General features: G+C 32.4%; 1 protein-coding gene across 3 annotated transcripts in view; it reads left to right on the forward strand.

Moving 5' to 3' along the window:
* LOC115890848 (protein numb) overlaps positions 1–25,335 on the forward strand; it is a 189,137-nt gene that overhangs the window by 80,986 nt on the left and 82,816 nt on the right. For 2 of the 3 annotated variants that reach the window (XM_030911198.1, XM_030911199.1), the window contains exon 9: positions 1,745–1,817. In XM_030911198.1, the coding sequence (XP_030767058.1) occupies positions 1,745–1,787 (43 nt within the window). In that variant the 3' untranslated portion in view covers positions 1,788–1,817. Of the gene's footprint in view, positions 1–1,744; positions 1,818–24,136; positions 25,065–25,335 lie in introns of those variants that run through there. The other variant, XM_030911200.1, reaches the window with a different exon arrangement.

Genomic DNA, 25,335 nt, shown 5'->3' on the forward strand with positions numbered 1-25,335 from the left:
TTATTTCCTGTTCTTCCAGAATCAGTGAAATAAGCTGTGAAAGTTAATTTCACAAACAATATCAATACTTGTCAATTATTAGTGTTGTTTCTTAAAATGGTTTACACTATTGCTGAACGCGTAGAAATGATTTTCATTTACAGAGCTGAAAATCGCTGCTTTGCAAGAACGGCGGCCGCATTCAACGAAAGACATCGTGAAAGAAATGTTGGACACAAGTACATTTGTGAGTTAGTAGCTAAATTTGAAGAAACAGGATCTGTTTGCCATAAGAAAAATGAACGAGCCAAGACTGCTCAATGAAGCCGCTCAGATTGAGGATCTTGGTGAAGTTGCTATGGCTCCCACTACGTCCCTTCGTAAAGTTGCAGATCAAACTGGACTGTCGCGTGAGTCAGTCAGGAAAGTATTAAAGCTTCACAAATTTCATCCATACAAACTCCTAATTACTCCAGAATTAGGGGACGATGACCCTGACAGACGTATTGAGTTTTGCGAAATTATGACGGACAAGATTATTACTCAGCCCAGGTTAATAAAGAATATCTGTTTCAGTGACGAATGCACATTTTACTTAAATGGCAAGGTCAACAAACAAAATTGTCGTTATTGGAGCGACATCAATCCTCACATTATTAAAGAGGGGTACACAATACCCTCAAAAAATAAATGTCTGGGTGGGTATATTAGGCAATAGTATTATCGGTCTTCTCTTCATTAATGAAAATCTAAATGGTGAAATTTATACAGAAATATAATAAAAAATAATAAAAATATTTATAATAAAAATCCCAGACTTAGCTGCACCACGTCTAATAGTTCAAGGAAAAAAAAAGAAAAACGACAGCCAGGAATGCAGCAGGACTTCTTAGAACTCGATCTCGTCGTTTCCTGTCGAAGCGAAACGGATACCTTATGGCCGCACTTGTGAGGTCTTCCAGCGCGGTTTCTCTATCGCGAAAAGGCGACCCGATCGGGGAATGCCCTCAGATAACGCCACCGATATCTCGCTAACCGAACGCTAGAATTTCAGGAAACCCAAGGAAGATAATGGTTTCAAATTGTTCAAGACCGCTGGCGTTGCTGGTACTAATTGCGTAACTTATGTTGTCCGCTTGGAGATATTTAGAAGGTGCTTTACGAAATGGGCTACAAAATTTCAAAAAGGGTTTTCAAAAGATTCTTCAGTATCAGATTCTGTCAGTCAGAAGAAGAAGCGACACGACAGATTTTATATCAGCGTGATAGCCTGGTAAATGTTCTGTTCTTTATGTTACATTGGCAATGAGATATATGGAAGGTTCGGTTTTCCAGATATCTAATTACATAATAATTGGTGCTATAAACATTACATATGCTATTATTATCAATAATGACATCAGTAAATAGGCCCGTTAGGGCAAGGTAGACGTATTGATATTACGGCGACGGCGACGTATTGATATTAGGGGACGTATAGATATTATTGAAATGTCTCTAATGGGGTAATTTAATTTCCTCTTTACTTTATTATTATTTCTTACTTGGGGGCAAATTTGCTCCTTAAATGTCAAGTAATGTTTGCTGTTAAGGCGAATAACATTTAGATAAAAATCCAATTAGGAGTTTTTTTTGTAAATTTTTAAGGATATAATTTTTTTTTTCTGAACACTCACAAATTTGTTTTGCGAATTTTTAAGCAGCTTTTTTACAAATAAAGTACTATATTTATAATATTATTTATATCTTATTATATTTTTTACAGGTACACCAAATGGCAACTGCGATATCCAAATACCCAACAATAGAACTCTAGTGATAAGCAAATTACTTAACAGGTAATTTTTTTGAAATTATTATTTTTATAAAATACATTAACGCCTTATATCGAAATACCCTGGAGATCCAAAACATTATAAAAAATAATTTGGTTCATTCGTGAGAGTTTAAAATATACAAGTTGAAGAAAGCAAAACGTTCAAAGAGGACAGCAAATGTGGTGCAAAATTATAAGTTATATATTTTTTTTTAATTCGGACATTATCAATGTATAGAATATAGAATATACCTGGTGCGTCTCAAAAGTGGCTCACCCCCTATAACTTTTTTATTTTTTTCAGATAAAAAAACGAAATTTGGTATGTTAGTATGACTTTAGCAAATTACTTATCAGGTAATAATTGTTCTTCATTCCTGGGACTGTAATAAAACGGTGTTCCTGCCTTCCGGCTTGCAGAAACACTAAGTGTCTACGGGTAGTCATGTTTTAGACATGTTTTCATGTTCGTGGCTAATCTTACTGTAGGTCAGGGGCGCATATACGGGAGAGGTAATGGGGGTAATTACCCCTCCCAGAAAGAAATTAATTTATTTTAATTATTTCTTTCGAAAAGCGACAACTATGAAACTATGAAACCTTCCCGGACACAAACGATACATTGTGAGACAGGAAATTGTAGAGAGAAACAAGCCCTATAACATTGGATACAACATTTTAATGAACAGTTCTTTCCATAAAATCAATAAAATGAAAAATATACGAAATAATATACATGTACTGATTTCTTTCGAAAATCGACAACTATGAAATTATGATCCCTTCCTGGACACAAACGGTACATTGTGAGACAGGAAATTGTAGAGAGAAACGAGCTCTATAACATATATACATCATTTTAATGAACAATGATTTCCATAAAATCAATAAAATGAAAAATATACGATATAATATACATGTACTCATTTCTTTTGAAAATCGACAACTATGAAACTATGAACTTTTCCCGGACACAAACGGTAAATTGTGAAACAGGAAATTGTAGAGAGAAACGAGCCCTATACGGGAGGGGTAATGGGAGTAATACCCCTCCCAGAAAGAAATTAATTAATAAGATGAAATTTGGTATAAAATAAAATTATTACAAAAAAGTTAATAATACAAATTAAAACAGAATATCCAAACCAATGCAAGTAGATTTTTTCCACAGTTACAATACCTTCCAACAAAAATTTAATTCAAATTTAGTACTTTTTTGAATATTCACACTACACCTCCCAGACTCAATCTCTAGATGCGCCACTGCTGTGGGTTTTGCCCGATAATTTCGTTTTTCTTTTTAATTCAAGCATACATCGCTCCATAGGTTTTTGTGCTGCCTTTGAGTTTTATTATGAATTTTTACTTCATGTCTAATTCTGAAAGCCGTATGATTATACGTTATCTGTGGCCGTATGTCATGGGCAGACTGATAGACTGATTAAGCGGAATTGCATTCTAAACTTAAGATGATGGAATTCCGCTTGAATGCTTTTTATAGCAATTAATTAATTCAGAAGAATATAGCAATTAATTAATTCAATTAAGAAGAATAATTCTGCTAATTTCCGGAAGAAGTAAATCGGTGTATCAATTGACCCGAAAAATGAAAGTACCATGTAGTTTAGTAAACCCTATATATTTTTCAAAAAGGATACATATACAGGGTAAGTATTAAATAAGTGCAAATACTTTTAAGGCTGGTAGATCTCCATAAAAGGGATACATTTTCTTTTTGCCCTTTTCAAATCAGTCCAAAATAGTCGAGCTATTTTACTTTGAACGTTAAAAAAATGATTTTTTTTGCTTTAGTTTTGAGAACTACTTTCCAGTTCCAGTTTCTCTAAATTTAATCTACTGTCTATTATCAAAGTATTATATTCTACTGTATAACTGAAAATTAAAAAATTACAAAAAAATATTTGCAAAATGAAATATACCTACCACCCCGAAAAATATTTGCACTTATTTAAGGCTCACCCTATACATAAGTATATAAGACATATTTTTCTTTGAATGTGGTAAACAATGATTCAGTATTGAAAATAAAAGAGTTTGGGACTTCCATTGTCTTTATTTATTAGCCGACCATACCAATAGGTATGGTAGGCTATTAAGATCGGCAAAAAAAAAGTTTTTTAATTTCACTCAAAATGGGTTATTTGGGTCATAAATGACCTAAATACAAAATATTTTCCTTGTGTCTGTCTGTCTGTCTGTCCGTCTGTAACACGATAACTGAAAAACCGCTAAACCGATTTTAACCAAATTTGGCACAAAAATATTGTGGCACCCGAGAATCTGGCTATTAGTTTTTGGTGGGGGTGGGGGGTTGGTAAGGGGGTATGGGAGGGGGTTAAAATTTTAAAAAATTGTAACTTCAAAATTACAGTAGCTAGCGAAACGCGGTTTTCAATTTAAGATTAGGAATAATATTTGCAACAAAATTTGTAATAACATCAAAGTCAAAGTCGCAGTTTTTGAGATAAAAAAAATTGGAAAAATTCCTTTACTTTGAAACTAAAAGAACTGCCTACCAACTTTTTATTAACATATTTTAGTATGGGCGGCTATACGTGCCTCCCGGCGCCAATTTTTTTATTATTTTTTATTAACACAACACACAACGTTTTTTATCAAGTGTAGAATGTATCAAGTGATCCTTCTGACCGAAACCACAAATTACCAATAACAGATGCGAAAGAACACCGAATTACGCGTTCAGGTTTCTGTGACCTTTAGAAAGAGTTCATAGACAATCTGCATCAATGTATAGTTTGGGTTATTATTTGTTTGGGTGAAAATAATCTGCACCAATATGTTATCGAGGCATACAAAAAGGTCCACAGACTTCGAGACATACGAAAAATCAAGTCCATTTAGCGTGTGTCGCAATTTTCACACCTTAAAAAATTAGTTTTTCATAGCTATAGCAACTGCAGCGACTATGAAAAAAGCTGTCTGATTTGCATAGAAAATAAAGACACCTCTAATTCATTTCAGAATGTTATAAATCGCTAAAAGAGGTTTCAAATCTCTTGGATTTCTATTAATATTAAATAAATTTTATTAAAAATTGAACTAAAATTGTTAGTATCATTAAAAACAATTCAAATTCAAAAATTGTATCAGTCAAATTCCCTTATTTAAGGTGAATATTAAAGTAAATATAAATACAGCTCATTCGAAGCTCTACTTATCTTTAAGAAAAATTTAAATCATTGTTGCAATTGGGCCTTAATGCCATTTCGAATGAACAATAGTATTAATAATGTACATTATAATAATAATAAATTTTATATCATAGTGTGTATTAAAACTACTAAAACACTTTTAAATTGGTATTATATTAACAACTTTTGTTTTTTAATCCAAAAAAAGTTACCAATTTTCTCAATCAAAATATTTGTGGTCCTGAAAAGGACCTTCGTTTTCCCATGTTCGTCAAGGTAGGTAATGGGTAAACGGTAAAAAAACAGGATAATGAAATTTAAAAAATTACAAAAATTGTTCAAAAGTGCCTCCCTCTTGCATTAAACAATAACCCAAACGATCATAAAATCCCCTCCTCACATTGGATAACATATCAGGGGTGACAGTGTCAAAGGCATTAAATATTTTCTGCTCCAAGTTTTGAATATCTTCATGGCCGTAAATTTTAGATTTTATGTACCCCCATAAAAAGAAATCATTCACCGAGAAGTCAGGTGAAATTAAACGTCAGTCTAAACAAAACTGTCATTTTTGAAAACTTGTCAAAATTTGGACACACGCTAAATGGACTTGATTTTCCTATGTCTCGAAGTCTGTGGACTTTTCTGTATAATCTCACAGTAATTTAATAGATTGCTCGTCATATTATATCAGCTCGTAGGAGATTAGGAAAAAAAAAGATATTTATAGTATAAAAAATTAATTTATTTAACAAAATTTAATTAAAGATGTGACACAATAGTTACATTTCTATCGGACTTTTTTCGACTATATAAATCTTTATTTTTTGTAAACTTTAATGCATAAAATATTTTCAATCTAATAAATAATTTAATGATTTAATAAGAGGAAATTTCTCACATGGGTGGGGTCAAATTCTATAGTTTTCATTATATCAAACAGCCTCTGAATGTTTTCTTCAGTGCAAAACTCATCAAAATTTAATTTAAATAATTTTTCCAGCCTGTAAATAAAATGAACAAATTTTTCCACTTTCATGATCAAAGGCTTTTAAATGGGTAAATAATTTCGAGTTATCCAGAGATTCGGATTTTTTTGCAAATTTTAGACAAATATCACATTGATGTATTTGAACACCCTTTTTAATGATGTAGTCAAACATAATTAAAGGCATTTTGAGTTGAAAACATTTCTCAGAGGCTGTTTGATATAATGAAAACTATAAAATTTGACCACCCATGTGAGAAATTTCCTCTTATTTACATCATTAAATGATTAATTAGATTGAAAATATTTGATGTATTAAAGTTTACAAATAAAGATTTATATAGTCGAAAAAAGTCCGATAGAACCAATAGAAAGGTAACTATTTTGTCACATTTTTAATTAAATTTTGTTAAATAAATTAATTTTTTATACTATAAATATCTTTTTTTTTTCCTTATAAATAAACACATTTGCATCCCATTTTAAATAAGATATACAAATTACCAAAACTTAGAAATAACAGTTCAAAAAAAGTTTTTAAAAAGAAAGATATAACCACGCACTATGTCATTCCAGCAAGCGAATACGACACAGCATAGGTTTCCGGACTAAACGACTGGTGTATTTACACCACTCAATAGGCGTGTCGGGTTTGCCGAGCGGTTTCCGATGCAGTCGCTTTCTTTCGCATCTGTTGTAGTTAATTTGTGCCGAAACGTTGTGTTAATCAAAAATAAATAAATACAATGGAAGTTCGAAACTCGTTTATTTTCAGACTCATTTTTATAAAATTATGGTATAAAACTTAATTAATGCCAAAAAGGTCTTGCAGTCATTTAAACCCAATTCATTAAAAGCGGTCTTTTCATAATTTGCTAAAAGCAAAATGCTTCTCGTGTGAGCTTTCTGGGGCTTTTTTAAGCTTAAAGTCCATTAGTAAAGGTCAAGGTTTAAAGGTGTCACACCACACCTGTAAAGTTTCCTAAGCTCGAAGCTTAAGGGGCTATTTTTCGAGTTTATTCTTATTCGAGGATGGAATATAAAAAGTTTGGAGGGAACGAATTTTCAGAAATAACAAAAGTATGAGGAAGAAAGAGAACATTTAGGGTGTGATTAAGCATTGCTTTTATTTTTGTCGAGTTATAAAGGATATTGGCTGGGTTAATCGAATACGTATAAGTGTCTAGATCAATAATTACATTAAGAAATTAATTCAATTTAATTTAACAAATAAATCTATAAACAAGTTGATCTGATTAAATTGTAAAATGATGAAGTACTTAGTCTAAAATGCGATGTGCTAGAATTACTGGAAATCAAATAATGCTATTTTGAAATTATGAAACAATTAATTATAAATAGATATTTTTGTATATAGTGCGCGAAGTGCTACTTTGGTGAGTGATACTTGAATTTTTTTAACGAAGCGTAGCCAAGTTGAAAAATTAGTCGAGATCGCCAAATTAGTTCGCGCCCGAGTTGCAAACAACATTTTTTCTACAAACATTAAAATCCGGATATCCCTAAATATTATTATTATTATTATTATATTATTGCTTCGAAAAAAAAGCGTGAGCTTGGAATGTATGTTTTTTTATTACTTAACATCGTCGTCGATTTCCTTTTAGATCGTTTTAATACTTGGTATTTCTGGTGCTTGCCGCCATAAGGAACTTACTAAAATGATGTTCAGTAACATAGAAGATAAAGATTGAGTTTTGATTGTTAAAGTACCGGATACAAAAACAAACATAGACCCAGTCTTTACAGTGTCAAATTTGAATTATATTGAGCTTTACCGAAAATGCGCAGCTCTTCGTCCAAGAAATGCTACCAGTCGCAGATTGGTTTTAAAATATCGAAATAAAGGATGTGTTAACCAAGTGGTCGGCATAAATTCTATTGGTAAGATGCCTAGCATGATAGCAGAACACTTGAAGCTGCCAGATTATGAGGCCTACACTGGGCATTATTTCCGGAGAACTTCCGCCACACTCTTTGCTAATGCAGGGGGTGATATATTTAGTAGTAGTGGGAACTATCGGTGTAATTTCAGGCATTGTTTCCGGAGGCACTTGCGCCAGTCACTCTTTGCTAATGCAGGGGGTCCTATATTTAGTTTATTATTATTATGAATATATTATTGCTTCGAAAGTTGCAAGCATTCGAATGTATTCGATAGCTAGTAAAAACATCGTCATCGAAAACTATTTAAATTATTTAATAGATTGGTATCATCTGGTGCTTGAAATATTGAATTCTAGAATGACGTCTAGTAACATAGAAGCAAAAACCATTCATTTTAAACTCATTCATTTATGATACAAATTCAAACATTCGTCAGGATCGATTATAATGAAATATTAACTGGATTTTAGTTGCTTACCGGCGACGTAGGCTCTTTCTTTCGAGAAATGACAGCAGTCGCAGATTGGCAAAATATCGAAATAAAGAAAGAAGCCAAGCATCGGCATTGATTTTTGTAAGAGTCATATAAAGATAAGGACACATTATTTTTTTATTCAGGTATGAGGTATTTACACAGAAAATATATTATGAAGGGCGCTGTGTATTGGCGCTGCTGGTATTAGTTGATATTAGCAAAAGAAGCATTATTGTTTGGCTTTAGAAATTAGGGATAGTATGTCTATATATATATTTTGCATTTTTTATTAATATTCTGTTGTTACACTGCAATAATATTTGTTATTTTGGATGTAAGAAAATGATTTTTAATGTTTTTGGCAAAGACTGTCACAATCCCAAAAATAATAATAACAGTAATAATTTGTTATTCCTATTAACAACAAAATTTAAAATAATTTAATATAAACATTATTTTACGTATTGTAGCAAAATTTAATTTTCTCACCCCATAGTTCGAGTTCGATAACCATTTACATAACTACATTACTTAAAATTATTAGTTAAGTTCAACTAATTCTTATTATTAAAACATCTAAAATACAAATATGTATTTTTTAAAATTAATTGCAGTTGCGAATCATCTCTTTAAAAATTGCTACTTCTCAAAATTTCCCATTAAAAATAGACCATATAGAAAAATAAAAATAATTTAAGATCGGGCTACAGAAAATCACACACAAATTTTCGGAAAAACTTTGATACCATGCACACACACAATCGTCAATTAAAAACTACTATTTTAGTATTTTAAATATTTTATACCACCTGTGACGTTTATAAGGTGAAAATTAGGAATAATTTGGAAGAAATAAAGAATGTTGACAGGACATCAAAAATCAAACGAATACTAAATTTCATTTATCAAAAGCATTCGATAGTCGTGGCTCAACGATAACCATTTAGTCGCACGGCGAGGTTGTCACATATGCTTTAGTATACAAATGAATGAATGATTTTACTCGAATAAAACCATTCGATAGTTGAAATCATTCATTCAGTAACCATTCGATAGTTTAATTCATTCGATAGTTCCCATCGCTAATATTTAGTTTGAAGCACCATGGAGGATGGAAATCTTCGACAGTGGTCGAGGGATACGTCGAGGATTCTATCAACAATAAAATTCAAATATCAAATAAAATTTAAGAGTGTCACATGAGGACAGACATGAGGATTGGATAGTGGAAAAGTCCCAAAACCCCCATATTTACATCAAATCAGAACTGTCTACTTTGGGATTAAATATCGAAAAGTAGAAAACTGGATGTACTATTAATGTTAATATTGTGATAGAATAACTAGAAGGGTGCATTAGTGTTAAGTTTGATATTTGTTATTTGTTTATTCTTCAATATTTCGAAATAAATGTTTCAGGTTATGATTCAGTTCTTCGGTTTTCCGAAATCCAAAATTCTAATCCCATATAATTTACATGCAGTGTGCGAAATAGGCCCATCAAGGATTACTTATAGCTCAAATTTAACGTAACGTAGGAAAATGAAAAAAAGTGTCACTTCGGACATTGCTATTAATTCGCAAACCTTGTCATTTTTTGACGTATGTAGAAAAATGTTATTTTAGGAAACGGAAATTCAAATAGTATATTGTGCAACTAGTGCGAAAAGTTGTCGATTACCCACGAGCGAGTACCAACAAGGACAACAATCAATTTATATTAATACCGGAGATTAAAACGTAACAGAATAATATGTCTCTTTTGTTTATACTCATCAAAAATAAACTATAGAATACAACAGTATTAAAAAAAAAAAATACTTTAAAAATCTCGTGACCGAAATCTGAACTTGGAACACGCATAGATGAATGCCCGAGTCCTTAAAACTTCTCCATTTTTAAATCGAATTTAGCGAGAATAGAAAATGAAGGAATTTTAACGTTGTTTCTTCATAATGGTGTTTAATAATTTGTTTACATGATGAAATATAACAAAGAGACATTAAAACCAACGTAATAAAATAAACTGTGAAAATAAAACCAACCTGCGCAATATCAACCTCACTTCTTTAATATTGACACTTCGAGACTGTCTTTTTTGCCTGTCAATATGTGTGTGCCAATCAGGGGCCGGAAAGTGAAATAGCAAAAACGGTTCCACCGTTTCCACGGAAATTTCAAATAAAATAGTTCCAGCCTCGGGCGCTAGGTGGTAGTGCAATTAATTTTTAGGTTAAGAAGTTGCTACTAGTTATTGCCAGATGGCGTTCAATGAGATTTTTTTTGTAGTTTCCATAGTTTCCAACGGCCATTGTCATACTATTGTCAAATTCTCAAAAAATATTGTCGTTGTCATAGCGCCAATCATAATATTATCAAAACCAAAATGAAACCAAATCAAAACGATTTTCAAACTATAATTTGTTATATGTGTTTTTATTAGACAATACCTTTTGTTTGTGGCCCTAAAGATACAATGTAAGTCTTTTATTTTTGCCATCATTTAAGTACCTATTTATATTTACTCCATTTACAAAACTTTGGGCGTATTACGTTGGTCTTGTTTTATTATAATAAATGATGTTTAAATATTTTACTTATAAATAAAAACTTTAAATAATAAATAATATTTACACATGTATGGCTTTAATTTTATTTAATAATTGTATAAATTATACTGTTAAATCTTATTTTTTACACATCACAACGATACTTGTTATTAGTATTGTTGAATTTGTGTAAAAAATAAGATTTAATAATCAAATTTAATTATTTTAGAGCAAAATTCAATAAATATGCTCATTTAAAAAGCCCGCGCTTCGATCCATTTAAAACAAGCCCTACTCGATAGATGGCGCCACTTCTCTTGGACCATTTTTCAGTATGGCAGAGTCCATTCTTTTTCTAGCTAGGTATATTCTTTGGTGCCAGTGAAAATTTGGGTGCGAGAGGTTTACTTGTCGCACTCAAATCGACATTAAATTTGCTCAAAACTAGTGTGGTAATTATGAAGTGGGCAATTAGCGTCTTTTCGACTCCAAAAGAATGTGAAAAGATACTACTTTCCCCGCATGAGTAATAAAAAATATATAATAAAAACGATTGTATGCCTATAGGGTATTTCTAAACGAAAATCCCATCAACAACATAGAATGTAAAAATGCCAAGTCTCGCCATACAATTCTTCCACTATAGAAAGTTGTGAGATCTCATGTAAAACCAAGTCAGTTTATTTTATTTAGTTTCACTTTAAGCACCTATTCAACAATTTTGTTACAAATTGTTAGTATCAATATTAAACATCTTTATTTCTGTAATAACTATAATGACTTGGCAATTGCACTATATGATACTCTCTACTAATTAAAAAACACTTTATTCTTAAGAGCACTGTTTAAATTTACTTTAAGAGCACTGTTTAGATTTACTGTTTACTTTAACATTATTTATAACAAAATTGTTGAATAGGTGCTTAAAGAGAGACTAAAGAAAATAAATTGACTTTGATGGTTTTACATGAGATCCCACAACTTTTTATAGTGGACGAATTGTGTTGTGAGACTTGGCATTTTTTTACATTCTGTTTTTGATGGGATTAGTATTTTTCAGTAAACTACATTTACAGATTACTAAAATTGAAAAAAAATAGAAAAATTAAATTTTTATGCGATATTATTGTTATACCAATAGAATACTATGGATATGTACAAGCCTGAATCATCTTTTATGGTACTTTGTTTGTGGTTACCTAAAACGGGAAAATAAGGGTTCACTAAATAACGACAGTGGCGCTAATAAGACAAGATGCACCTTCAGAAATTACATATCATATCTCTATTTAATTATTTCCTGTTCCAAAAATTTTTGGCGCTTTTCTCAAATGTAAAATAGGGAAGATAAAAGTTGATTCTCACTATACCTTCCATATCAGCTCTCTTCCGTTTCCCTTCCGTTTACATAAAATATTATATCACGTAAATGAATAGGACAATGCACACTATCCGTTCCGTTTCCCTTCCGTTCCATATCCTTTCCTTCCATACATTTTTTTGGCGGATGGACTGAAGCGTATCGGAAATAGCGGTGTCAGGTTTTTACATTTGTACCAGCTCTGTTAAAATTTTGATGAGGAAAATGCATGTTTTTAAATAATGGTTTTAAAAAATAGTTCATATAATTACAAATTGAACAAAAAAAAATCGTTGATATCGGTTAAGAAATGCCTCTAATATAAAATAATTAAATATTATTAATTTAAATGGCCGGGCAAACGCTCTCTACATTGTCTCTACCGCGCCTTGCCGCTGTGACGTCACCCGCCGTTCTTCTGGTTGATTGGAGCCAGACGCGTGTTTATTTTACACAGTTTGCTTTTAAACGCTGTTGAATCCGAGTCAAAATTTTAGTTATTTGTGTTAATTAATACATAATTAGTAATTAGTGTATTTATAAATAGTAATAGATGAACAAAAACAGAAAAAAATGGTCCAAGGCCATGAGAAGAGATGAAAAGAAAAACGTTAAATTATTTTCTATTTTTACGATTTATTGTTGTGAAGATCATTTTGATGTAAGTTCATATATTTATGTATATTGTCTTACATAGGTATATCAAATTTGAATGTACAGGGTTATTCATTATATTTTGACACCCACATACTGCCTTAACTGCAAGTTTTAGAAGAAAACATTAAATAAAAAAGTTGCATGGTTTTTCATATACTCTCTTTTAAAATTAATTCTAGTTATACAGGGTGTCTCAAAAAAGGTGGTCCAGAAAATTGTAGATATTTTTCGCTTTTCAACTGTCAATATTTCGTAAACATTTGAAGATAGGTATAGGATATTATACATGAAATATATCTAGAATATCTAGAAATTTCTGAAGAATCCAAAAATATATAGGGTGTTTCGCTTAAAAAAGTAACTTAATTTTGGCGTTTGCTTATCGGACACCTTGTATAATATTTTCATTACTGATAAACAATTTATTTCCTATAATTTCGTAAAAAAAAAACAATCTTTAAAAATAACAAGGGTAAGGGGGTGTCAATATATAAAAAAAAACTTTCTTTTTCACGCTATGCTCTGGAGTTATTTTTCCACGTACTAAACAAATATGTTTGTCTCTTTTTTACTTCTACACAACCTACAGCATTATCTCCATACGTCCCCCTACCTGATCTGACAAATAAGTTTATAACATTAATTTATAACTATATGTGTGTGAGGTTCAAGTTAACGTCTCCTTTCTGCTGCAATGGCTAAACTGGACGGGACCTACTTTGTTTACGCGGAATCCGAACCGCGGTCCTCGGCCATATCATGGTCAATGGCCTACCGACTTAGAAGTGTCTAAATTAATCTGCTTCACGAGATATCCGATCTCATCCGGCCTCGAACCGGCGTGAATGAGCAGTGTGTATCAATAGATTTTACACTTTTCCCTTGGACAACAGCACGATGCAAAGTTTCGAACCGGTCACCCGTCCATCAACTAGCATCGCCTTACGTCGCTTAACTTCGGTGTTCTAATGGGAACCGGTGTTTCAACGTAGCTGGGCCGTTGCCTTATAACTATATAAAAGTTCGTAACAGTAGGTACCTACTTATACTTAAATATGCCTCAGTACTACAAAGAATAAATGTTATATACCTCTCTGTTTTTTTTCCTCGTAATTCAGCACCAATAAATTGGGAATTTGTATTTATAAAAGCAGCCAACATAAAAGCATCGACTTCTGGCAAGTTATCTGATTGTGCTTTTACAAACCCGGAATCTGCCATTACTTAAAAAATTCTCAGAACGCACAACACATACAAATAATAACTGCACAAAAAAGCATAATAAGTTCCTTCAATCAACGCTAAAAGCAACAAAAATGTCTTAGTACGCCACCTAAGTACGTACATAAACGGAACACGTCTGGCTCACAGAACACACTAAAGAAGAACGCTAACTCCCATGCATTTTTTAGTTTCAAAACGGTTTCAAATTTGTAAAGAAATCTGTAATCTGTATATTGAAGTGGCGCCATCTAGCCACCCAGGAAAGTAACAAATGTGGCGGCAAATCTAAATAGATGCAATTTATTTTTTAAGCAAGATTATGACTTGTTCGCCAGTTAGAGCCAATCAGATTTCTACAAAATAATGTGTAGTCATCTGATTGGTCCCAAGTTGGCAAACAAGTCAAATGGTAAAAAACAAGGATTTATATATAAAGGTTAAACCAGGTTAAACTATTGTAAAGTGTTAAATGGTTTGCTTATATCATTTTATGTGCATAAAAACCTACAATAAATAATTTATTTTAATTTACAGCCCTGAAAATATAAACAAATACACAATACATTATACAAATACAAACAAATAAAACAACAGATTAAAAAGTATAATATTTATTATAGTACCAGATTTAAGAACACAACAAATATCGTTGGAATACAAGAGAAAGTGACGTCCATTAGAAACAATGTTTTATTTACGTGTATTTTTTACATATGGACTTGTACAATTGTGTAATATCACATTGTGGAGTTTATGTACAAAAATATGGAGTTGGTCATTTTTTTTTTGTAAAATATGGCGTTGTAAATATTACATTGTTAAAAAATAAAATTCACGAACATTTGAACTTGGTTAGGTTACCTCACCTCACTTTCTCGGATTATTAAATAAAATTGTTAGATAAATCAAAGACCTTTAACTTAAACCTTACCTTTAATAAAGATCTTAAAAATCAAACACAAAACAAAGTTCAAAAATACAAAATCACGATTGTAAAATGAAGATTGCAAAAAACACAGCCAAACAACCAGAAAACAGCGAAACGCACATCTCCGTTCAACTGCAAAACACAACTGAAGAGGAAGGAGGAAGCCGGAAACGGAAAACTGATTTGACATACAGAACAATGACAGAACATAATTACTAGGCCTATTTAGGCAACTATAAAAACAATTTTGTACGCAATTGTTAGGCAACTAGAAAAATTAAAATAAAAAATACGCCATCTAGCGCCCCAGGAAATTACTACACCTAAAAAGATCGTTCAAGGTCGTATATCTCAGTTGACTGGCCCTGGTCTGGCTGCTGCTAGCCATCGCGCGTCGACGAGAACGGCGGGTGACGTCAGACCAATAGAATATCGTTTCAATTCGCGAGGCGTCGTTCGCGTTATCCATAGTATTTTAATGGCCCGTTTTATAAAATTGTGGTACTGCTTTCAAGAAAAAAGTTTTTTTTTGCATTTATACATATTTATTCTAATAAATTGAACAGTTTCTGGCGAAAAATAAAATATATGCATCTTCCTCATTACCTTTTTCAAAAGATACAAATTTTTAAAATAAAACTTTCGTAATGATATAAATTGTACAATAAAAAGTATGGAACTGATACGGAACGGAAGCTTACGTATAGCGTCAATACAATAAAAATACGGAATGGATATGGAATGGAAACGGAAGGTATAGTGAGAATCAACCTTAATTCTCCTGACTTGTAGGTACCCTCCATATAGAATACTTAAAACTTTATGGCTCTTACCCTTGGCCCTTTCTTTGGAATTCTTAAAATTTGTGACAGAAGAGATTATAGCCACACGCTAAAAATAGACTTAAACATTTCTTACAAGAACTGGGAAGGTTTCACTTTTTCCAAAAACTATACGGTGGTTTCTAAGCAAGTTTAGTATAAAAATGGGTATTGGAGAATTAGTAGGTAACCTCATTTGCCATATTGTGTTGGACAATTTTGTACTATTTGTAGACTAGTATATTTATTAGACCTGCATTTATTGTTCTAATTTCAATGTAAATTAACAATAACACATATTTTGCAGTAACCAAAATGACACTTTAATATCATAATAATAGACTAAGTAATATTATAATAAATCTTACCGACTTCATATTCGCTTTAATTTAACTTTGACTAGTTTAATATTTTATTGAAAACAAATTTCAGGGTTAAAATACTTTAGGAAATTAAAAATAGATTTTAATTCATTTCAGTGACGTACATGGAAATATTTACCTTGCATATTGCTGAATGGTTATTTTTTTAATTACATACATTATAGTAAAAAGTATAGGTATTAAAAACAAATTATCAATTAATTATATCAAATATTTTGTAATTTAATTAATTAAAAACATCTTTGTCGATGGAAAAGATACATTAAAATGTTGAATAAATGTCGTACATTTCTATAAATGTGTAATGTTTTTATCCTTACATGTTACTTCTTTAAATCCGATTGATAGAACTCTGATTCTATTTTTGTATACATGAATAGAAAATCAGAACTTTCGCCACAAAATATGCTTTTTAGAGCCTACATACCATGTCATTGTGTTTTTGGGTTCACGACGTGGAGCGAGACGCCTGTGAATTGCGTCTCGCAACACATTTGACAGACAATCTCAATCCATCTCACTGTTTGCATTATGGTTTGGAGTGCCATTGCATTTGGCACCAGATCGCCATTAATTTTCATTAGAGTCAACATATCAGTCCAACGCTACATTTAAGTGGCGCAGCCATATGATTTCATACTTTCACATAATCGAAAACCCCATATTCCAGCAATACAATGGGAGACCACATGTTGCTCGAGCTTCAATAGCATTTATGAATCATCACTATATTAAAACGTCATGGCCGCCAAGATCACTCGATCTATCTCCCACTGAACATGTCTGGGGACATAATGTGGCCGGAAAGCAAGGCCAAAGACGTAGACGTAAACGTATCGTTTGACATGTACGCTTGCGCAGTGAGAAATTCACTTGCGTTTACGGATACGTGATACGTATCTTTACGTGCCTTTACGTACGTACAAAACGCAAATGTATCGAGCCGAAGGAGTTTCGATTTTCACCCGAATGATGCCGAACGTACAAATTCACAAACAACTCGTTTCTACAAGTGGCTAGTAATTAAGTTATTTCATAAATTTTGGGGCCAGTGTCACAGAACTGGGCCTATTTTATTACAATAAATTAATATGAAAATATTAGGCATAATAAAGTCATTTTGGAATCTATTTAATTAAATGTTAGTTCTTATAGCCAAACTCCATATGAGGATTCTAAAAGATGGAATCTAATAAATAATCATAAAGCTGTGTCTGTTTTCCAATATTTTTTTTTTATTACGAAGAGCATTTTAAGTTGTAAGGACTACTTTCTGTAATAAAATAATTTCCATTTATAATTTTCTTTATTTTTCGATATTACTTTTATAAATATAATGTGGAATCAATGGAATAATAGATATCCATTTTCAATTTTAAAATTAAATAAATTATTTCACAAAATAATTTATAATTACAAATGTACCATTTGCGTTACGTACGTCAAAATACTTGCTTTAACTCTTGTTTACACGACAACGCAACGGCAGTCGTAACGTAAGTTTCCGCGTTACGTGTCGAGAGATACGTATACGTATTGTGCCTTGCTTTAACTGTCTAGGTTGATCTGCGGAGCGGAAGGTACTGGCGGTGGTACTGGCTTCGATCCCCACGGACGCTGTATACAGGGTCCGGCAATAGTGCGTCGGTCATCTGTAGCTCCTAAAATAAAAAACTTGCGAATTTTGTTTAATAAGTGCAGACCGAAAGTATGTACTAGGATGTATTTTAGGAAAATATTATAACTTCTATAGGGTGGCTCAAAAAAGTGTGAGTGGATCGGGATGATTTTTTTTAAATGGAACACCCTATATATTATTGCATTTTTGGCTTCCTTTCAGATCACTTTATATAATCCTAAGACATGAGTAAATATATTTCGATAAGTTCAGAAATATTTATAAATAAATAAAAATTATATATTTTTCAGTCTTTCTTAAAAAAAAATATTAATAATACAAGAACTGTCCTGAAATCAAAACTATATTAGATATTTACTTTAGATGGTCTGTACTTACTTTGCTAAAAATATGGAAATTGTAAATCATACAGGATGTTCAAAATTCTACGCCAAACTTTCTAAAGTATAAAATAATTTCTTTGTTTTTTTTAAAAATGGAATACCCTGTATATTATTTTTTCAATAGATGGAGAATTAAAAAAATAACATTTTTTGCATTTAGAGTATTTCAAAACTTTTAACGGTTTCGCAGATATTCCCGGTTTTGTATTTCATATGGCATTTTCCACAGTAAATTGTTATCAAAGCCACACTCAATAATTTTTCCTCTCGTATTTTACCATTGAAAGCGACATATGAAATAATACTGCTTGTATCCGGAAAACTATTAAAAATTTTGAAATACTTTAAATATAAAAAAAAATAATTTTTTAATTCTCCATCAAATAAAAAAATAATATACAGGGTGTTTCATTTAAAAAAAACGAAGAAAAATTATTTTATATTTTTGAAAGTTCAGCGTAAAATATTAAACATCCTGTGTGATTTACGATTACCATATTTATAGCAAAGTAAGTACAGACCTTAGATTAAGAATAAAAAGTACAGACCATCTAAAGTAAATATCTAATATAGTTTTGACAGTTCTTGTATTTTTAATATTTTTTTTAGGAAGGGTTGAAAAATATATATTTTTGATTTATGTTTTAATGTCTCTGAAACTATCGAAATAGATTTACTCATATCTTAGGATTATGTAGTTCCATTTAAAAATAAAATCATCCAGATCCACTCACACTTTTTTGAGCCACCCTATAGAAGTTAAAATATTTTCCGGAAATACATCCTTATACATATTTTAGGTTTGCACTTAAACCAAATTCTTAAGTTTTTTTATTCTAAGAGCTACAGAGGCCTGACGCACTATTGCTGGACCCTGTATAGATGTTTTGCTTTTTTTGTCACTCAGTATATTGAGATAAATAAAATTCCAAATCATTTACGAAAAACATCTTTGAACTCGAACGACAGGTGCATTTATTGACGGCATTCGAATATATGCAAAAATTTGATTGCTAAGGACTTGCAAATATGTAGGTTTACTGGGTTTAGGAGTAATGTTTGACTCCCAGTTTTTGTGTTCGTGTCTACTTAGATTCTTTTAGTCCAGATTTTGCTATAGATATAGTTTCTCAAATTCGAATTCATAAGTAGGACTGCGTAATCATTCACTACAGGACAGTTTTAGTAGAAGGTAAACTCGAAATTGCTGATATAACTATTGATGACATTGATGACAGATAACCCAGTTCCTCAACTGGCAAAGTTTAACTCAATAATTCTGCCATAATATTTGAAAATACTTAATCACGTAATTATTACACAATTATTGGGGCATCACGTACAAGCGATACCAATTAAACTTTTATTGTTGCCAACGATGAACATATTCGGCGCCGGGCTGACTAACTGGAATTTAAATTTCCCGCTGGGTGATTCAGGTTAGGTTAGGTAAAAAATATCAAGTTGCCACATTTATTTATTTATTTCCAGACATTGTCATTCGTTTTGACACTTTAATTTTGTATTACGAGCTTTTGGTTTTTGAATGACTTGTGATATTTTAAGCTTAAACATTTTCTCTAGCAGACCTTGCAGTTGAATATTGTTCTTTTTAGAACCTCTTTTAGTGCGAAGTATACTAGATATAGGGAAATTGGAACAACTTTCGTTGCACGTCATCAATGACACCATGCGTCATCTTATGGAGTTTGCTGGTGGTCGTATTATGATGTGCAACGAAAGTTATTTTAATTTCGCTGTAGCTTAATAGCTAGCTTGATAGCTTTATTAGAATATACTGAACGGTAAAGCGGTAGTTTTGGCCCATTATGTCCCTTAACTGCTGTTAATTTCAGTACAGTACCTCTCGCATCGCAGATCGAAGCGACATGCTGACTACTGCTGAAGCGACGGCAGGTCACAACTTGCTTTCAATCAACGCAATATTCCTAAATAATCTGATTGTCCATGGTCTTCCATGCTTTTTTTAATAAGTGGAATATGCAATAAAATAGTCGGAATTAAATACAATTTCAGAATGACAAAGACAGGCATACCAGGTGTTGCATCGTCGAGCGGGACATAGGAAATCCCATGTAAATTTTAATGGGGTCAATTATTGGCTTCCTTAATTATTTTAGAGAATAATTCTATTTAGGTTTATTGAAGAGCACTAAAACCCACATTCAAAAGGATAACTTTAGATATTTTTGATTAGCCTGTTTACGAGTTATCGCCGATTTCTTTTTAAATATTTCTCCTTTCTTATGGCCCTGTATTTACTTATGAGCGCCAGTCAATGTAAAAGATAACTGTCAAATGAAGTTGTCATTTCAGAAATTTATCTATTAGTGTATCTATTAATTATTAAATGTATCTATTAGTGCTTTATTATTATTATTAAAAACTCATACCTACATCGAAAATATTAGCCATAAATTACACTGTAAAAAATCAGCCTGAGTGAACACATATTTCTCAGGGAGTGAATTTTTTGAGTGAAATAATTGAGTACATTTTTATCTAAAATAGAGTAAATTCATCATTTTACTCAAATATGATCTCTATTTAATCAATAGCTATTGAATAAGCTCATGTTCGAGTTATAACCCCTATCTTTGAGTAATGGAATAGAAAAATTCACTTAAAAACTCATGTTATGTTTTACACAATAAAAATTTGAGTGAAATCACCCAGTTTAGAGTATTTTCGCTCATTACTAATCATACGTCATACGCGCTTCTTCGATACCGAATAAGCTATTTCCCTGTTCCTCAGTTTTTAATTATCTGTTCGAGTCGTAGGTTGTCTTGTTCCTTCGAAGGTGCCCAGGTTACAAGTCCATAGTGTATGTGTGTGTGATGTAAAGTGTGACAGTGGCCGCGTGGCGTGGTGAAGCGAATACGAACTCATAACTCCTAAATATGTTTTATGTTAAGAACATTTTTTTTCACATCGCAGAAATCCGCCTAACATATATTCAAATTCGACTGCGTCTACTGATTGCCGCAATGCTCGGATGTTTCCTGGACTAATTAGCGTAGCGAAAATCTAGGTACTTTCCCTCAATCTGGAACTGGGAACTGGAACATTTGGCAGAATAACATTTTTTTTTAATTTTCAGGAGGAAAAGTATCTGGATTTTCCGGAGGATTTTCGTTATTAAAAGTTAGTTTAGAAATTAGAAATATTCGAGAATGTTGGTAGCCGAGCTGACGAATGCTCTTAATAAAGCGGATTTTTGCGATGTGATGCAACTTTTCTAGACATCTAGCTTAAAAAGTTCCTGTATTTTTTCCAAAAAGAGTTGAAAACTTTTTAAAATGTTTTTGATATTATAATAATAGTGTTATATTTGGTTTTATTTGTTTTTTTGTCAAATAAAAATGACAAATAAAAATATTTTTGAAGGTTCTACAGTTTTTTATTTGGTTTGTTAAAAAAAACGAAATATTCTAAATGATTTTTTTAAAAGCTATGTAAGCTAACTTGTTATTTTATTACAAGTGACCAGATGCCTCCCAAAAGTGAATTTTAGGAAATGGACATGTTCGAGACCATGTCCTAAACTGAAACTTACCTTTGAAAGGCACCTGCCCACCTGTTATAAAATAACAAGTTAGCTTACATATAGCTTTTAAAAAAATAATTTAGAATATATTTCTCAATACTGAGTGAAATTAATACTCAGATATGAGTACTAATCGAGTTAAGTGTAACACAAATTTGAGTAAAAGTCACTCAATAAAAGGTGTCTTGAACTCAACACTTAGTGAGTTCACTCATTTTAAAGTGAATAAATTATCAAAATCGATCAAAATCCTACTCAAGGTAAACAATAATGAGTAAAAAGGAGTCTTTCGTCTAATCTCGATTGAGTGAAAACACTCAGTGCTTTTCACTCTGAGAATTGAAGATTCACTCGGTTCTGTAGAGTGGAAATTTCACTCAATCGGGTGTGGACAGAAATTGAGAAAGTATTGAGTGAAATCTGAGTGAAATTTCACTCATTTTTTTTTACAGTGTACCCTACCGAACAAAAAGTATTGCTGAGTAAATGGTATTATCAAGGAAATAGTTATCAAAAGGTGTCGGACATGTTTGCTGCTCTGTATCCGAATAGACCGATACCTGGAAAATCTACAATCGCATGGAATATCCAGAGATTTGAGACAAAGGTACCCTAATAAATAACTGCAGATGTGAAGCAAGGCAGGAACAAAGAGAAGATGCAAGGAATGATACCGACTTTTATTGTGCGTGGAAGAGAACGATGGAAAGATCAGCACAAGGAAACTACAGCGTTTCGAATTTTGAAACGACATAAATACTATTCCTTCAAATATGAAAAGCACCAAGAGCTACGAGATGGGGACGAAATACGGCGGCAGGCGTTTTGTTTTGATATGATGGAATTCACAATCACGGATAGGGAATTTTTAAAAAACATATGTTTCACTGACGAATGCACGTTTACCTTAAATAATGAACCCAATGTTCAAAATTATCGATATTGGAACAAAGAAAACCAACACAGGCTTGTCGAAACAAGGACGCAATATCCACAGAAAGTCAATGTTTGGGCAGGGATATTCGGATACAATATTATCGGGCCATTATTTCTTACGCGAAATTTAAATGCAGAATATTATTTGGAGCTTCTCGAAAATCATATTTTACCTGCTTTACATGATGCCGCTAGGGAAAATCAGGAAGTTTGGTACCAAATGGTACCCGGCACATAGTACCCTGGCTGTTCGGGAATATTTAGACAATAGTTTTAACGGAAACTTTATTGGCCTTAATCATACAGTAAATTGGACAGCAAGGTCTACTGATATTTCGCCAAATGATTTCTTTCTCTGGGGCCATTTAAAAAACAGGATATACAAGGATAAAAAATACCCAAATCTAGACGAGTTAAAAAATGCTATTTCTGCCGAATGCAATAGAATTTCGGTTTACCAACTAGCGAATGTAAGAAGATAATTTTATGATCGCCTGGGTTATTGTCTAGCAGTCGATGGAGGAATATTTGAACATCTTCTTAAATCCCAAAGTTCTAACAATTTAGTAGTACCTAAGTTAATAAGTTATTGAATATTATAATAATACTATAATTAACCTTGTAATTGATTACTTTATTTTACTTTAACTCATATTAATTTGTATTTATAAATACATCTTTAAGATTTCCGATGTAGGAATGAGTTTTCAATAATAATAAACCACTAAATAGGTAAATTTCTGAAATGACAACTTCATTTGACAGTTATCTTTTACCTTGACTGGTGCTCATAAGTAAATACAGGGCCATAAGAAAGGAGAAATATTTAAAAAGAAATCGGCAATAACTAATCTAAAGTTATACTTTTGAATGTGGGTTTTAGTGCTATTCAATAAACCTAAATAGAATTATTCTCTAAAATAGTTAGGGAAGTCAATAATTGACCCCATTAAAATTTACATAGGATTTCCTATGTCCCGTCCGACGATGCAACACCGGTAGGATGGGCTGAAATTTCACGAAAATTTTTTTATGAATGCATTACAATTTCGATATTGTAACAACTATTTTATCAAACCGCAATAATAGATAAAATACATACTTATTCAAATTCGAATCTAAGCTAAGTGCGATTGCATGAATGAACCTAACTGGCGATCATGCGTGACGTACAGCATCCCGTGACCGATCAGCAACCCAGTTCCGACTAAGACCACATTGTCGATCTGGCCCGATCCCATCCGAGCCATTTAATCTCGCCGGCCTTCAAGGTAACACCGGCGCGCGACCCCAAAGAGATTGCGGCTCTGCATCTCTTACACTCGATGGCGTATCGTTGACAATTACGTTAGCGTTCCGATGTCGGTGTCATCGAAATCGCCGTCCAACTTGGGTCTAGGTGCGTTTACCTGCGCCGACGTTTTTAGAAACGTTAGTACATGGCGCATTGTGAGCCCGCATTCAACTTTAACCGTCATCAACAGTCCGTGGGATCGTCGCGATGGTCGTGTAGTTTCGCGTTGCGGCCGCATTTTTTCCGTTAGAAAATCGGGTGTTGTTTTTTGTTTTTCTCGTCGTCTTCTTTTGTTTTCCCTCATTACGCGGTTTTTGTACTTAAGCTCTTTTAAGGATCGTTTCAAATCATCATAATCGCGAAAATTAAAAAGTAAAACATCTGCCTTTTAGAAAACCAAACAAGAAAAAACCGTTAGCCTTCCAACTTCCGATTGAAGTCTCCCAGGAAACAGTGTTACGTTTTTTTCTCAAAATTTAAACTGCTTAAAGTGCCTTATAAAACACGTTTTTTTCCGAGTGTCTTTCTTGCTGTGCTCTTAGGAATGTTCAAGGCCAACCTGTTTGTTAGAAAGAAACCTTATACCAATCGAAAATAAAAAAGAAAGAAGACGTTCCCAGACCAGACAAACTTCTTTTTGTATTTCCAAATTTCGATACAGACTTTTTTATTCGTATACGGCAGAGGAAAATAATGTTTGTGCCCTTCGGGAAAGAGATTAATAGTTAGTATTTGCCGTGTTGGTCTGCCCTTACGTCGAGCATCTGTCCGGTTGGTGCACAGCTGCTGCTGTTGAAGTACCTTTTGGTTCGGTTGAAGCCCGCAGGTTTGGTGTGACGGTATCATTAAAAGCGAGTGTTGTTTTGTGTGACTCTTTTCTATTGATTTATTGGAAAATACGTGAAAATGGGAAATCATCCGTCTAATCATTCGCCTTTGGATAAACCTAAGGATGTGTCAAAATTCGGCGATGTTCAAGCGGTAAGTTAGAGGTGGTGGTAATTAAAAAATAATTTTCTAAGAAGAGCGACAGTTAAGGTGATTTGTATTTGTTTTTGTAAATTTTATATATATTTTTGGGGGATGATAAGCGAACTCAATAAAATATGTATTTTTATTATAACTTCTTTTTATTTTTTCATACCATCTTGTATTATGAACTTTCCATCAGGATATAAAGAATCGATAGATGTAGATTGTATGGGAGGTATCTCCCCCCTTCTTGAGTTATCATCTTACGGTCTCAGGGCTT

Source organism: Sitophilus oryzae, unplaced genomic scaffold, assembly GCF_002938485.1.
Source record: "Sitophilus oryzae breed Bouriz unplaced genomic scaffold, Soryzae_2.0 scaffold_931_pilon_pilon, whole genome shotgun sequence".
Lineage (NCBI taxonomy): Eukaryota > Metazoa > Arthropoda > Insecta > Coleoptera > Curculionidae > Sitophilus > Sitophilus oryzae.